Raw genomic sequence first — 16,944 nt, forward strand, 5'->3', positions numbered from 1 at the left:
TTGTCAACTTTCATGCCTTCTCCATGTTCTACCTTTGTGGGACTGTTGTTACTCGATTCCATTCCTACCTTTCCAACATAGCTATTACACTGTAACAATAGTTATTCCGATAGTTCGGTCTCTGCAGTAACAGAAATTCTGTCCATCACTCCTTTGTCTCACTTGCACTTTGCAGTTAGCTACACAGAGTCAGTTTGTGCATTCATGCTGACAACACCAAAGTTTGCATCACCACACCTTTATTGTTTAACTACTTATCTGCATTCAAGTCACAAAATGAGTCAGAAAGAAGTTTCCTCCAACAACAATTTCAATTAGTATAGTACTTTTTTGTCATTAAGCCTCTCAAGGCTCTTTCCAATCAGAGGCAATATTAGGACAGAGGTGATATAGGTTTTAAGGAGCACCTTACAAGAAGAAAGCGAGGTAGCTGTCAAAAGAAATGTAAGGAATTGCAGAGCCAATGGCCAAGGCAGCCAAAGAGCCAATCACCATTTTTTGATTTTATTCATTTGTGGGATGTGGGTGTCACTGACTGGCTTGTCCCTAGTTGACCTTGTGAAGGTAATGGTGAGCAGCTTTCTTGAATTGCTGCTGTCCACCTGCTGTGGGTTGATCCACAATGCCATTAGGGAGGGAATTTCAGGCTTTTGACCCAGCGATACTGAAGGAATGGTGGTAAGTGGCTTGGAAGGGAACTTGAAGGTGATGGTGTTCCCATATATCTGCTGCTCAGTCTTTTTAAATGCAAGTGGTCATGGGTTTGGAAGGTGCTGTCTGAAGATATTGGTTATGAACAGTCTGGAATATTATCAAGCAGTTGTTCAGGGGAAGGATGGCATCAATAGGTAGAGAACTGAGATTGGAGTGTATGCAAAACAACAACAATGGCTTCACATTTTCAAACATTTAATTGGTCAAAATATCTCTAATGATCAGGAAAACTCTACCATTTTATTTAACTCCAGCTAAAACTCCACCTTCTTGCCTGATGCATGATACTTCAACATCTTGCTGAAAAGGTGTTTCAAGTTCCATTCTACACAAACTCAGACTGGCTACCATCAGCACCCTGACTACTATTAATATCTATTTGCCCATTACTGTCACATCAACTGAGTTCCAGTCCTCCTATGAATCCCCTCTGCTCCCCCACCTTCACTGGTTTACAACTTTCAACCTCCTGGATGCCTGTCTGCTGCCAGTACCTCATAACTCTTCAGCTAATTATCTTATTAACATCCTCATCTGGAGCATGCTTTTTACAAACTAGGCAATGCCCATTCATTCCTCAGTGAAGTACATTGGGCGGCACGGTGGAACAGTGGTTAGCACTGCTACCTCACAGTGCCAGAGACCCAGGTTCAATTCCCACCTCAGGTGACTGACTGTGTGGAGTTTGCACATTCTTCCCGTGTCTGCGTGGGTTTCCTCCCACAGTCCAAAAATGTGCAGGTTAGGTGAATTGGCCATGCTAAATTGCCCAAAGTGTTAGGTGAAGGGGTAAATGTAGGGGAATGGGTCAGGGTGAGTTGCGCTTTGGCGGGTCAGTGTGGACTTGTTGGGCTGAAGGGCCTGTTTCCACATTAAGTAATCTAAAAAAAAACCTATCTTGTTCTAAATACATTACGAATGCAAGTTGTTGTTAGGTGCATCAATTGTTCTCATTAAATGCAAAGTACTTACCGGTTTTGGTAGCACCAGGTTGGATAATGGATATGTTTACTCCCCAGGGTTTCATCTCTTGACGCAAAATGTCCGAAAAAAACTCAAGTGCTGCTTTGGATGCTCCATATGCTGACATGCCTCCAAAAGGTAGTTCCCCTGTGAACCAAAATCAGTCAAGAGATCAGTCAGAATGCAAGGCAAGAATGCTTCTGCTGTGTCAACTGCTGAATAGCAAGCGAAAGGATGATCTATGATCTAATTAATTAAGTCAGAGAGATAATTACACAAAATTAAAATTAAGATGGTATGGGAGACAAACCAAATGGCTGGAACAACATGATAGATACAAGAGTTGCATGCCAAGGATCTAACCAAAGTAACAAGTAATCCAAAAAACTGTACAAACTAAGGGAGAGAGATCATAACAAGTTATCAAGGTGGTGTCAAAACAGAACACAAGATTTTGCAAACACAGAAGAGTATGGTGGGGTTACATGTAGAGCAACATGAACCCAAGATCACAATTAAGGTGTCTTCACAGGTACAGAACTTGGCTATTGGTTTCTGCTCAGTGATTCTGCATTGTGTATCTTGAAGGCTACCTTGGAGGACGCTTACCTGAAGATCAGAAGCTGAATGCTCTTGACTGCTGAAGTGTTCCCTGACCGGAAGGAACATTCCTGCCTGGTGATTGTTGCATGGTATCCACTCATCCGTTGTCATAGCGTCTGCTTGGTCTCAGCAGTACCCCATGCCTCAGGGCATCTTTGCCTGCGGCATATGAGGTAGACAACACTGACCGAATCCCATGAGTACTGGCCGTGTATGTGGTGGATTGTGTTCCCACATGTGGCAGTAGTATTTGTGTTGATTATCTGACATGTCTTGCACAGGTTGCCCAGGACAGGGTGTGAGGTGTTCTGGTCAAATGTTCTCCTGAAGGCTAGGTAGTTTGCTGCAAATGACGGTCTGTTTGCAGTTTGGCAGTTGTTTGAATGAGACACGGGGAGAATGTGCAAACTCCACACAGAGTCGCCTGAGGCGGGAATTGAACCCGGGTCTCTGGCGCTGTGAGGCAGCAGTGCTAACCACTGTGCCACCGTGCCGCCCACCACAATGTTGTCAACGTATCTGGTGTAGAGCAGTTCAAATCCCACTCTCATTGCTGGATAACAGAAATTAAAGTGGACAGTGCAGTGCAGTATGTAGTGCTGCACTGGCTAAGGTACTGTCTTTCAGACTTTGCACCATTGGCCTGCTAGTGTGTACATGAAAGACTTGCACAGAAGGAGAGAAGAGAAGTTATCCCGGATGTCGTGGTCAACGTTTACCCCTCAGTCAACACCACACAAACATAGTATCTGGTTATTTCCACACAGCTGTTTGTGGGAACTTGTACAGGTGGCTGCCTCCTTTCCTACATTACAGGGATAACTACACTTCAAAGAACACATTGAGAGATCTGGTGGTTGTGAAGAGCACTGTACAAGTCTTAAGTTTAATTTGTCTTTTCATTAAAGTAAGAGCGCGCACACACACACAGGAATATCTGAACAGGGTGTGTGTAAGCACAAACTCTCTACTGTAAATGTCTGGCAGTGTATGGTCTCAGCTCCCCAGTGGTGTCACACTTAATCTATATTTTCATCCCGCAAGTCTCGCTGCTGTAGTATCATCATTGGTCTCCTTGACCTGATGTAAAGTCCAACTTGCACAAAACAGCACTGGTTCACATCACACAACTCCTTATCAACCTCAACTGGCAGTCTTTCAGAGAAAATTCCATACCCCGTACTAAAATCTAATCCTGGTCATACCCGACACTTAAGTAGCAGCCTCCCTAGTCCTTTTGACTTTGCTCATCATGCAATGTTCTTCTGTTTCTGGTCTATGTTGCTTCCAGCCTTTCTAGAAATAGGATATAGGATATACATTTGATGAAGAAAGAGGCCATTTAGCCCAACTGATCTGTATTGATATAGCCCCACACAAGTTACTTTCGACTCTATTTCATCTAATTCGAGCTGCATATCCTTCCACTCCTCTGTTATACTCATCTCTATTTCCTTTAAATACCTCAAAATATATAACCAACTATCCAAAATTCTCTCCTTAAATATCTTCATCATTCCACTACATCATGCATGCCTTGATTAAAATTTGCATTGTTGATTACCAGGGTAAGTAAAAGGGAGATATCACATCAACAAATTCAGCAGCAGTCCATGAGAAAATATCCTAAAAAAAGAGAGAATGGCACTTTTTGTTTGCACACTGGGACTGGTTAATTGAACTGCAATTGAGAGTGATAACCCTGTGTTCCTTTACAAGGTGCATGGAATTCTAAAATTGTTTCAGAAAGCAGTTATTTAATGGAACCTTTCATTTAATAGACAAAAGTGCATTTGCAGTGCAGATGTGAATTTGGATGATTGCTTGTGTGAGCACATATTGCTCATCTGAAAGTACTCAAGTTTTCTAGAACATTTATTAAGTGACCATGTTCAGCAGCCAGGGTTGCAAATAGACCACTTTAATGTGCAAAATATTTCAGTTATCTGAAAAAAAGAATTGGATCATCACTTGCATGTTCTAGAGCCCAAAGGCCATATGCAACTTTGCATAGCTAAATATTGACAATTTAAAAGGCTCTTAGCAAGGTGATTCTAAATATCAGAGTTCAAACTTGAATGAGTTCCTGTGTTTTTGAACTTGTAAAAATACAATTTGTACTCAATGTTGCAAGGTACTTGGAGACAAGAGATAGTATGGGTAATATAATCCAAATGAATAAATTCGACACATTTTGGAGTGCAGCTAATAACCTGTGCTCAAATATTTACTTAAAAACGCAGCATAAGATTTCCAGTTGAGAGATTTTTCTCTGAGCTAACAAGAGGTGTGATTGTTCAAGGGCAGGATAATAGCACCTAATGTGAATGGGCCATGTGGGGATTAAAATGTAGCTCTTCTATAGTGGAATGAAGGTTTCAGGAGTGGTAGATGAATGTGGCATGTGAGTATCTTGTATTACTCCCTAAGGTACCATGCCACATTATGACATCCTCAAAGGCTAAGTTTTAAAGAGTGTTTTAAAGGAAAAAGAGAGAGAGAGAGAGAGAGGGAGGGAAAGGAGGGTGAAGTGAAGATGTTAAAAAGAGGGTGCTCCAAAATTTAGGGTCTAGGTAGCTGAAGGGATGGCCACCAAATGGAGAAATTGTTACAAATCAGGAATGGACAAGGAGCCAGAATTGGAGACCTGAGGGAAAGGGGAGGTGGGAGCTAGCAGAATGTATGTTATAGGATTGAAAGGTTATGGGGAAAGGAAAAGGGCAAGGCTGTGAAGGATTTGAAAAGAAGGTTGAGAACTTTAAATTCTGAGATTTGTTGGTCAGACAGTACTCAGATCATTTTTCAATAGGCTTCATGTATGTTTGGAATATGTTGACTGGCAGCTAATCCAGCACATTCAACATTCATTTCCACTTCCATCGCTGCTAAAGCTCAGTAGCAGTAGTGTTTACGGTCTACAAGATGCGCTGCAGAAATTCATCTAAGCCATTGATCTGTATTATCTAGAAGAATAATGACAGTAGATTCACAGGAATATCAACACCTAAAAAAGGACCCCTCCAGATCACACACGATCTGACTTGGAACTATATCACATGGTCAAAATAGGGGAACTCCCTCCCTCCCTAACAGCCTGGAGGGTAAACTTGCAGTACATAGACTGCAGGTGATTTAAGAATGATTTAGAGGTGCCAGTGTCGGACTGGGGTGTACAAAAGTTAAAAATCTCATAACACCAGGTTATAGTCCAACAGGTTTATTTGGAAGTACTAGCTTTCTGAGCACTGTTCCTTCATCAGGTGGTCGTGGTGTATAGGATCTTACTGTTGGACTATAACCTGGTATTGTGAGGTCTCGAACTGAGATTTAAGAAGGCAGCTCATCAGCACCCTCTTCAGGGCAATTAGGGAAGGATAATAAATGCTGGCCCAGCCAGTGACTCCCACATCCTATCAAGAAATAAAACAAACAAAATGTGGGTGGCTGAGCACCTCAAACATTCAAAACTCAATTCAATTCTCTGGACTCTAAAGAAATCCATGGCCTTCCATTCCCCTTCTCAGCTGCAATGCCTTGGACTCTCGGTCCTAATATCCATCTTACAACATGGAGCATTCTGTCAAGTCCTTAGTGACTGCCTACTATTACACAACTTTTGCTGTCGACCCATTGACTATTGTACCATTCCTAATGGCTTCAGGTGGAAATCTGAATTGAAAAAACAAAATACTTTAATGGATCTATGCCAATTAGTACACTCCCCCCAATACTGTTGAAAAATATCACAGTTCCAGTAACCAATTTGGTAACAACTTGAATATGACAGATTCAGCTTTTGGCACATTAATTCTGCTAACACACTGATTCCAGTGGCTGAAACTAGAGTTGGTATCACTTGAGCAAATCTCATCTTGTGGTCACAAAGGTAGACAGTATGGACATAGAATAAAGTAGAGGCTGAATTTGGAAGCCAGAATTGCATGAGGCTTCAAGCAGTGAAATAACAAAACTGTTCAATGCAGTCATTAGATGGAAAACAAATCGGAGACTGGCCCCATCAAACAGGTTTACAGACAGGGACTCCAGCCATCTCAGGGTGAACAGTGCCATCTCTGATGAATTATCTTGAGTTACCTTATGATTCATATTTCAGGTGCGTTCTGGTGGTCTAGAAGAAGCCTCAGCTCAGTGACACCATTCTTGTTTCTGAAACAGGCTATTGTGGATTTCAACACCACTCTGGAGACTTAAGCACATGAACGGAGTCTTACTGTACTGTGTAATACTGAGGGAATATTGCTCCAGAAGTGCCAATTTCCAACTGAAGCTCTAATAGTTATCTCATGTGCATATAAAAGAACTCAGGACACTTAAGAATTCAGCAGGAGATTCTCCCCAGTATACCTCAACCACATTGTGGATTTGATTTATTATTGTCACATGTACCTAGGTACAGTGAAAAGTTTGATTTTGCATGCAGTACAGGCAGATCATGCCGTACAAAGTGCATAAGGGTAATAGTTTGATCACAAATTAGCTACATTAAATAACTGGCTACACTTTAAAAATATTTCTTAAAATATAGAACATGAATGGTACTTATATAAATGCAAATTTTTTAAAATGTGTCGATCTTTACAAAGCTGATCATTTTCAGCCTTCACAGAGTCAAAAAGAGTCACACAGCACAGAAACAGACCTTTTGATCCAACTAGTCCCTGCTGAACATAATTCCAAGCTAAACACTTTAGTCCCACCTGCCTGCCCTGGGCCCATATCCCTTTAAACCTTTCCTATTCCTGTGCTTATCAAAATGTGCTTTAAACATTGCAATTGTACCCACATCCACTACTTCCTCAGGAAGTTCATTCCACATGTGAACCACGCTCTGTGTAAAACATTTGCCTTTCCTATCTTTTAAAAATCTCTTTCCTCTCACCTTAAAAAGAGTGCCCCTTGTCTTGAAGGCCCCCCATCCTAGATAACTACCATTAACTGTCTATACGGCTCATTATTTTATAAACTTCTATCAGGTCACGTCTCAACCTCCTATGCTCCAGTGAAAAAGTCCCAGCCTTTCTTCCATACCCAGCAACACCTGGTAAATCTCTTCTGAACTCTCTCTAGCTTAATCTTATAGCTGGGCGACCAGAACTGGTCGGAGTATTCCAGAAGACGCCTCACTGAAGTTCTGTACAACCTCAACATGACTTTACGACTCCTATGCTCAAAAGAACTGAGCAATGAAGGCAAGCATGCCAAATGTCAAAGAACTGTATACCTACACCTCTAGGTCCCTCTGCTCTATAAGACTACCATTAATTGTATAATCTTTATCAGAATTTGTTGTACCAAAATGCAATACCTCACATTTATCCATTTGAGCTCCATCTGCCATTTTTCAACCCATTGACGAAAGATCCCTTTGTTATCTTAGAAAACCTTCTTCACTGTCTACTATGCCACTAATGTTGGTGTTACGCAAAGTTATTAACCATGCCTTCTATATTCTCACCCAAAGTCATTTATATAAGTGACAAACAAAGCAGGACCCAGATTAGATCCCTGTGGAACACTGCTAGTGACAGACCTCTAGTCTGAAAAGCAACCCTCCACCACAAGTGTCTCCTGCCATGTATCCAATTGGCAAGGTCCCCCTGAATCCCACATGACCTAACTTTACTAATTAGTCTACCATGCAGAGCCTTGTCATATGCTTTACTAAAATCCAAATAAACAATGTCTACTGCTTGGCCACCGTCAACATTTTTGGTAACTTCCTCAAAAAAAACTCAAATCAAGTTTGAGAGAGATGATTTTCCTCACACAAAAACCATGCTATTCCTAAAGAAGTCGTGTCTCTCCAAAATGTCCATATCTTTTATAATCGCCTCCAACAATTTACCCACAATGGAAGTCAGACTGACAGGTCTATAGTTTCCTGGTTTCTCCTTACAACCTTTCTTAAACAAAAAGGTACATTAGCCATCCTCCAGTCAGACAGTTATAGATAATGCAAATATTTCTGCAAGAGGTCTTGCAATTTCCTCCCTCATTTCCCACAATGTTCTGGGGTACATTAGATGAGATCCTGGACATTTGTCCAGGGCTATATTTCCAAGACCTCCCAACCTTCCTCTTCTGTAATATGAATTGTTTTTAAAGCAAAGTTTATTTCTCTGCATTCTCTAGAATTTCTTTCTCCATAGTAAAACCTGACATGAAATATTAATTTAGTGTCTCTTTTATCTCCTGGGGTTCAACATAAAGATGACCTCCTTGATCTTTAAGGAGCCCTACATTCTGTCTTGTTACCCTCCAAAGGCAATGATAAAAATGCGGCAGGCAACAATTGACAGAGATCCAGATATTGTAAATACTATAAAATATAGTAGAAGATTAGATTGAAGTGGGATGAAAGTTGATGTTGAGAACTTGAGAAGTTGGGAAAACTTCCAGCACAAAATGTCAGACAAGACAGTAGGATAAATGGTTATGATGCATTCATTTAACTTTCTCATTACACATCCCACCTAGCACCAGTCTTTCAGATGCTGCTCAGAGCTCAATTAAAACTGGCCACAAACTGCAATTACATATAGGTTGATAAGAAACAGAATTAGTGTAGGCTTAGAGCTTGGCTTTTTGAAATAAAAAGAAACATTTTGTCATTTCTTGCCCAGCTTTATCTCCAACCTAGAGGTTTTTCAGATCGAAAAGTTGCGATCAATTTGACTTCTCATTTGCCTTCCAACTTTTCCAACCCCAGCTTTGACAATGTTCCAGCACAAAAAACTCTTGATCACTCAACTAGTTTACACAAGTATAAACAGAAGCAATGAATGTTACAGGAAAATGTTAATACTATTAATGTGAAACAGTCTCCATAAGTTCAACAGTGAGACAGATTTTCTTGTTCCAACAGAGACCACACACAGCCTTTCTGCAGCCGTGACTTTTAAGACCAAGAGATACAACAGTAGCAACACAAAATAAATTAACAGCACTTTTCAATCGTGACTTAATTGCCATTCTTTTATTCTTGCTGGGACAGTATCCTCAAATTCCTGACCTTAAACTGGTCACATGCTGTTGCTCGACATATTTCTATTCCTAAACTAGCTCACCTCTGGGAAAAGCACAAGGAAGCAGGAACACATCCAGTGGACTGACCCCTCACACTCCCCACATCCAAAGCTGCTGCCATAGATATTCTGCCCAACATTTCAGTCCTCTGGGTTTTCAGCTCTCTCCAGAGATGCTGCTGGATTGGCCAAGGGGTTCCAATATTTTCTGTACAAAAGTGTAACTTTTGCCCCCCCCCCTCCATGAGTAATGTCGACATTATGTTAGCCTTTCTAAATTGCTTTTTGTATGCGCTTGCTAGCTTTCATGATTTCCACACGTTCACCAACATTTCCTTCCTCCTCCCCATCTCCTTTTTCACTCCACATTTGTCTGTCTTTCTTGGATCCAAAGTGAATGAGCTTACAGTTCCTCAAATTGCACTCCATTTGCCATAATTGTGCCTGCTCAGTTAATCCCTAAATTTCCTGCTACAGCTTCCTGCTCCCATCCGCACAATTTACTGTGTCTTGCAACTTACTGTCATCCACTAATCAGATAGTTAATTTACCCCTTCATTCAAATACATAATAGTTCATAATAGAAAAAGGTCTCTGACAACAAGTCACACTGTAATTACAATCCTCTTGCCAAAATAGCAATAACAGTACATGGAGGCTGAGTGTATACTGCCCACATAATTGTTTATTTGCTTCAATGTAGGTATATGGTTGGCTCTTAGCACCAATGCACAATCCCACGGGAGGTAACCTAATTATTATTTTCTGTACAATATCAAGATATGGATGGTGTGAGCATACTTTACATATGCTTCTGCAATTGTTGGTCCTTGTGTAGTTAATTATACGCAACACTGGAAAAAGGCAGTATGAAGAAACAAAACCACAGCGCTGGATGCCAAGTTTTAAGGTTTTCAAGCAGGTGTTCTATATATTTTTGCAGTAGTTGCATTGGGGTAATGCATCGATATTGGTGAAAAATCCCTTCTTCCTTAGGCACAAACTTTTAATTATGTTGTAAATAAACTAGCTGTGTCAAACCAACCCATCTGTGCATCTACGTTCAGAGTTTTGAAACCTTAATGATGCACTTCATTCATTTCAAGCCCAAAATGTTTTCTTTAACTTCCATCACAATGTGTTCTACAAGGATTTAGAACCATTTCCAGGAAGCAACAGGTTTTTGGAAATATTATATACTACAGAGAGAATTGAAACAGAGGTGAGGTAAGATGAAGAAGCTGTATTATTGTTTGTAATCTGTTCCTCAAATACTTTAAACAGCTCGCCATTGCACAAGTCATTTTTGGCATTTAACTTTACAACTAAAATTAAAACTTCAGTACAAATATTTAGCTGCTCACTGCAGAACAAGATAAAAACTGGCAAACTCAGCCAATTAGTCCAATTTTGATCATCCATCAAAAAAAAGCTCAAGGAGGGTAATTTCCTTCAAGGATTTGCCATGAAAATTCAATCCCTGACCCCCACAGACAGCTGCATCATGGATGATGGTTTGAAAAATCATTTCAAAGCTTTTGGTTCAAACTGTTCTCACTCAAACATTTTGAGAATTAGAGAATATAGTTTTAACATAAAACAGCAAAAGAAGCAGTCATGACATGAGAAAAATCCATTCCACATAGTGGGTGGTTAGGATCAGATTTCAAAAGGTCCTGGAGTATCAGTAACCCTTCCAATACTTCTCCTGTGGGTCTAAAGCTTAGACTACATATGGCCTCTTCAAGCCCCTTGAGGAGTGTTGCTTGGGAGTATCAGGTGGGAGGACAGTTGAAGTAATATCAATGACCTTGAAGCAGTCAATAGCATCAGTATTAAAGGCCATGATCATCAAAAATAACACCACTGAGCCGGTCACATGCTTAGTCTGTATTCAGGTATTCTATCACAGCAATTCATCTTCACCCAGCTCAAGGAAGGCACTCAAACAAGAGGAGGACAAAAGACACATTTCAAAAACTCTTGGACAATGCTATTTGGAAGAGGAAGTACAGGAAAGGAAGCGGAGAAAGGAATGCCAACAATCTCAAGGCCAAGGGCCAATCCCACCTCCCGCAAACGTTTGCCAAACATAGGATCTGGTTTGTGACTTTGGGATCAGGCTCATTTCACATAGGAGGGTCCACAGAATCCCTGACCAGTTACCATCAAATTCATTAGCGAGTACTTACTGCCTCCAACAGCTAACACCTGGAAATGCACTGCCTGACAATGTGGTGAAGGCAAGATAAATCACAGCATTCAAAAGAGAATGGTACAATAATCTGAAAAGAAAGAATGTGCAGGGTTACAAAGAGAAAAGTGGGGGAAATAATATTAAAGTGAATTGCTCATTTGGAGAGCTGGTGCAGAGATGATGGGATGAACAGCCTTCTTCTGTGCTGTAGCTATTATGCAATTCTGTAGTGAGGAATTTAATTCCCAATGCCATGTAATCTTTGCAGGAAGCCTTTCCCAATGTCAATCTTAAATTTACCATATAGTGTACATCCCCTTTGACTTTCTGTCCAACTTTAAAGTGTAATATAACTAGTGCATTGCCAGTAAATTGGGTGACTGAAGGTGAAACTGGCAGTTACAACATTATCTGAGAATTAGCTTTGTGCATTTGTTCACACATTGGGGTTGATACAATTGAGACCCAGCCAACAAGACAGTCCTGAAAAGTTACTTCCATTAAACTGTTTTCTATGGAGAATTCAAACAATATATAGAACTCAGGACGTAACTGCCATTGTTGGCTGAGCAGGAGTCAACTTAGGAAAAGGATATAGGAGACACAGAACAGAAGAATCCTCATCAGGTATCACTGGAACAAGAACGCAACATTCGTTAGCTGATCCTGTTGTAAAGGCAGGAGAAGCAAAATTTGCTTAATGCTGTCCACACAGGCATGCACAGTCAATTAGCCATCTTATATTGCAATGTAAGAGAGATACTTGGGGTGCTCAAGCGATAGAATATCAACATGTCCCAGAAAATATTGGCAGGCTCTGCTGCAGTTTTACTGTAGACACAGGACTCACTTGGAGTTTGATTAGCTGCCAGGCTGGAAATAAGAGTCATGATTTGGAGATGCTGGTGTTGGACTGGGGTGTACAAAGTTAAAAATCACACAACACCAGGTTACAGACCAACAGGTTTAATCGGAAGCACACTAGCTTTCGGAGCGACGCTCCTTCATCAAGTGATTATGGAGAGCTCGATCATAACACAGAATTTATAGTAAAAATTTGTAGTGTGATGTAACTGAAATTATACATTGAAAAATTGATTGTCTGTTAAGCCTTTCATCTGTTAGAATACAGTGATAGTTTCACTTCTTTCATGTTTAAATCACAAAAACCCTTTTTTTTAAAAAGTTGCATTCTCGGGTTAGCTGTTAACAATGGTGATAGTTAGACAATATGTTGAAGGTGCTAGGCCCCTGTGCTCTCTGTCTATGACCTGATGTTTAGATTGATTCTAATCTAAAAAGTGAGATAAGAGTTTTACATAAATTCATGCAGTTTTTGAGCTCAGAGTTCTACATCAATGTATGCAGTTTTTGAGCAAAGTGCAATGTAACTTTGCAAGTACAAATTCACCCCACAAAATAGGTGTGTGTCTGTGGTGAGTGCAGAGTGTCTTAAGTCTGTGAGGGGGTGCATGTGGGAGTGTGTGAGTGTAGTGCAATGGTGATCACGTGTCTGTCTCCTGAGGTCGTCATTACGGTTCCTTGCTGTGGCACATCGGAACTGGCGGTCAATGAGTTGAGCATCGTACCCAGTTCTTGTGAGGGCATCCTTGAGTACTTCATCCTTGAGAACCGTAATGACCTCCTCGGGAGATAGACACGTGCTACAACCGACAGGGTACCCTTTGTTGTTCAGTACTTTCCAGGGGCTGAAAAATTACGCCATGTTCTTCGTGACCTGCAACACAATGAGGATGAGCACCTCACCAAGACCTTCCCCATACCTCCCCTACTTGCCTTTAAACAACCGCTAAACCTCAAACAGATCATTGTTCGTAGCAAACTGCCCAGCTCTCAGGACAACTCCATACAACCCTGTCACGGTGGACGCTGCAAGACGTGTCAGAGTGTGTTCATAGATACCACCATTGCACGTGGGGACACCTCCCACCTTGTACATAGCAGGTACTCATGTGACTCAGCCAACGTTGACTATCTTATATGTTGTAGGCAAGGATGTCTGGAGGCATGGTACATTGGGGAAACTGAGCAAAGGCTACGATAATGGATGAATGGGCACCGCACAACAGTCAACAGACAGGAGGGTTCCCTCCCAGTTGGAGAACACTTCAGTGGTCCAGGACATTCAGCCTTGGACCTTCAGGTGACCATCCTCCAAGGTGGACTTCGGGACAGGCAGCAGAGAAAAGTGGCCGAGCAGAGGCTGATAGCTAAGTTCGGTACCCAGAGGGAGGGTTGGGTTCACGTCACATTACAGGTACACACACACACACACACACACACAGCAAGTACAAATTCACCACACAAAATGTGTGTGTGTGCGCGCAGAGTTACATTGCACTTTGCTCAAAAGCTGCATACATTCATGTAGAACTCTGAGCTCAAAAACTGCATGAATTTATGTAAAACTCTCACTTTTTAGATTAGAATCAATCTAAACATCAGGTCATAGACAGAACACAGGGGGCCAACACCTTCAACATATTGTCTAGCTATCACCATTGTTAACAGCTAACCTGAGAATGCAATTTTAAAAAGGGTTTTGTGATTTACACATGAAAGAAGTGAAACTATCACTGTATTCTAACAGATGAAAGGCTTAATAGACAATCAATCAATTTTTCAATGTATAATTTCAGTTCCATCACACTGCAAATTTTTGCTATAAATTCTGTGTTACGATCGAGCCCTCCACAATCACTTGATGAAGGAGCGTCGCTCCAAAAGTTAGTGCGCTTCCAATTAAACCTGTTGGACTATAACTTGGTGTTGTGTGATTTTTAACGTTGGAAATAAGGGGACCACCATGCAGTAGCAGTTGATATTGGTCCAATGTTTTGACTTTGCACTTCTTGATGGAGTCTTTACGTCATCCCAGGATTTGGAAGATCAGGCATATGCTGTACCTATGTTTTGAGCTCTTGAAATTAATGTTTGGTGAACGTGTCTAAAAATGACTTAATAGGCAAGACAGAGAATGAAGCTGGAATAGCCATGCTTCCCTTTCTGATCGTAAACAGAAATAATTTATGTTAAAAATTGTACATTCTGTCTATTGTAACCCACCTCCTTACACAGAAACTACAGAAAGAAAGAGTATCTTCAATATTTATAGATCCCAGAATGTGCAGATGTTGAGTATTTGACTAGGAAATTGTAAAACTACAAAATGAACTGTGTTGGTGCTAGAGAGAGAAAAAAAATCAATCAGCTTTTAAGTTAAAAACAAGGATCAATAGGTGATGTGTGATGCTCATTCTTGGTGAATTAACAAATTATTCTTCTTGTACAAGCAGTTTAAACACCTCAGTGCTAAAAGAAAACTCAATGTCCCAATTTTAGCAGGTGTTTGCCAAAAAATCCAACTGACTGCACTGAAAAGATGTGAATACATGGGGGGTGGGGGGGGGGGGGGGGAGAAAGAGAGGAGAGCGAGAGAGCGAGAGAATGTGCAAGAATGGTTCCAGGGACAAGAAACCCAAAATTATGAAAGTAGACTGGCAAGGTTGGGGCTGTTTTCCTTGGAGAGGTGAAGGTCAGGATCGGACTTGATTGAAGTTTGCAAAACCAGAATGGGCCTCTACACAGTAGAGGACTCTTTTTATAATATTTGTGAGTTCTTGTATTCTATGTAGGCAGTTGAGACATAGCCTGCTTTCTTACTCAAGATGGAAGATTGCTGGTTACTGACGATAATGTATGCTTTCTCTTCATTTGTGTGATCTATAAGTGTCAGTGTGACATGCAACATGCCTATAACTGTAAATGCAAGAAAATTAATCCAACAAGGTGAAATATATTGGAAACATTTGACACAGCTTTAAGAAAACAAGATCTTGATACCCATATCCCTTGCCAGCACCTTCCATTTTGCTTGGACTCAAAGCAGATGGAAAATGTTCAATAGTAAAATAGAAAATTTCACTTCAAAAAGGGAATTAACTTTCCAGGATTGGTGATGACAAACAATTGTCCTGATAGCTCAGGTCCAGCCAGCCAGAGCTCCCCTCTGTACATATCCAAACATCTCTAGCAAAATCAGTTAGGAAATCTACCCTCCAATCACATCCCTCAGACTAATGAGAAAGGCACCAAATCCCATTGGTCCATAAAGGTATCAGCACACTACCCTACTGCACAGAGCTCCGAATCACACTCCAGCTTTGTTATAAATGTTGTCCTTTAAATTTCTTAACTGCTTGTCCGCACTGTCAGAGTCATAATTTACCACAGCAGACCTCAAACTAAATTGTAGCCCTAGGAAAGATACAATATTCCATTCCAAAGTGCTTTGAAACAGCCCAGTAGGACAGGATACATTTTCCAGAACTACAAAAGGGAGCTGAAATGAAGGGACTTTTATTTTAAGGAAAATGCATTTTTGTGTAAAATGAATCTACACACATTCTCTTTATGTTTTCCACGATTCAATGATATTTGTTTTGTAGCCAGGAACTGGTATTCTGACCATTATGGTTGATGGAACTGTTGGCTGCACTGGAATTTATGAGATACATCTGGAGTGTAACAGTCACCTCGTGAAAGTGTTATTAGCTTATTTATAGGCACCACTCCTATCGAACAAACCAATACTTAATTGACAAGAACAGAGCTGGCTCCCTTGTTAAGGGTTAATTCGAACTCTTATGCATTCCTTTTCCCTATAGTCAATGCTCAAGCAAACATTCAACTGATTAGGCCCAAAGCCTTGGAATGTTTTTCCTAAACCTCACAAACATTTTAGCTCTTCTGTACTCCGTGACCATTCTCCTTAAATGACCAAATCTTGCCTTCTGTTTTGATACCTTGCTATGAATTGTTGTCTGATATCACTGCTGTGAAATGGCTTGAGGTATCTTATTACATCAAAAACACTATGTGAAGGCAGGATGTTGTTGTAGTCAAGATACTTCAGCAACATCGACAATAAGTTGATCAACTTGTGCCACTGCAAGTAGGTTGTCAATAAGATTTTGATAACAATTTAGAATTTACTTTGTTTGTGAATTGCCTGTTCCACTAGGGTACTGGTGAGTGACCTCTCCCCTCAAAGAGGTCTTGCAGCTTAAATAGTGACTAATTCCAATTCTCCAGTCAGACATGCTTGAAATTTTGGAGCCTGTGGATCATAACTGCAACAGCAGTCAAAGTAATTACACTGTCTAAACTAATCAGAAAGGAACCAAATTCCCCTTGTGGGGAGAGTTTTGTTATCTGATTGAGCACTTTCATTGCCAATAGCCTGCGTAATTAAATGACATGGTCTAAAAAAAATGATACTTGCCCATACATCATTTGCCTTAGGTTTAAAAATAACAAAAAAAAAAGTAAAAACACTAAAAAGGTCATAATCAGGAGAGCAAGCTTTGACTTGACCCAGCTGTGGATACTATATAATTC

General features: G+C 40.7%; 1 protein-coding gene across 2 annotated transcripts in view; it reads right to left on the minus strand.

Moving 5' to 3' along the window:
* LOC140453080 (11-beta-hydroxysteroid dehydrogenase type 2-like) overlaps positions 1-16,944 on the minus strand; it is a 59,715-nt gene that overhangs the window by 3,632 nt on the left and 39,139 nt on the right. For both annotated transcript variants that reach the window (XM_072547469.1, XM_072547468.1), the window contains one exon: positions 1,687-1,824. In XM_072547469.1, the coding sequence (XP_072403570.1) occupies positions 1,687-1,824 (138 nt within the window). The remainder of the gene's footprint in view (positions 1-1,686; positions 1,825-16,944) is intronic.

The sequence above is a fragment of the Chiloscyllium punctatum genome, chromosome 26 (genome assembly GCF_047496795.1).
Source record: "Chiloscyllium punctatum isolate Juve2018m chromosome 26, sChiPun1.3, whole genome shotgun sequence".
NCBI classification, from domain to species: Eukaryota; Metazoa; Chordata; class Chondrichthyes; order Orectolobiformes; family Hemiscylliidae; genus Chiloscyllium; species Chiloscyllium punctatum.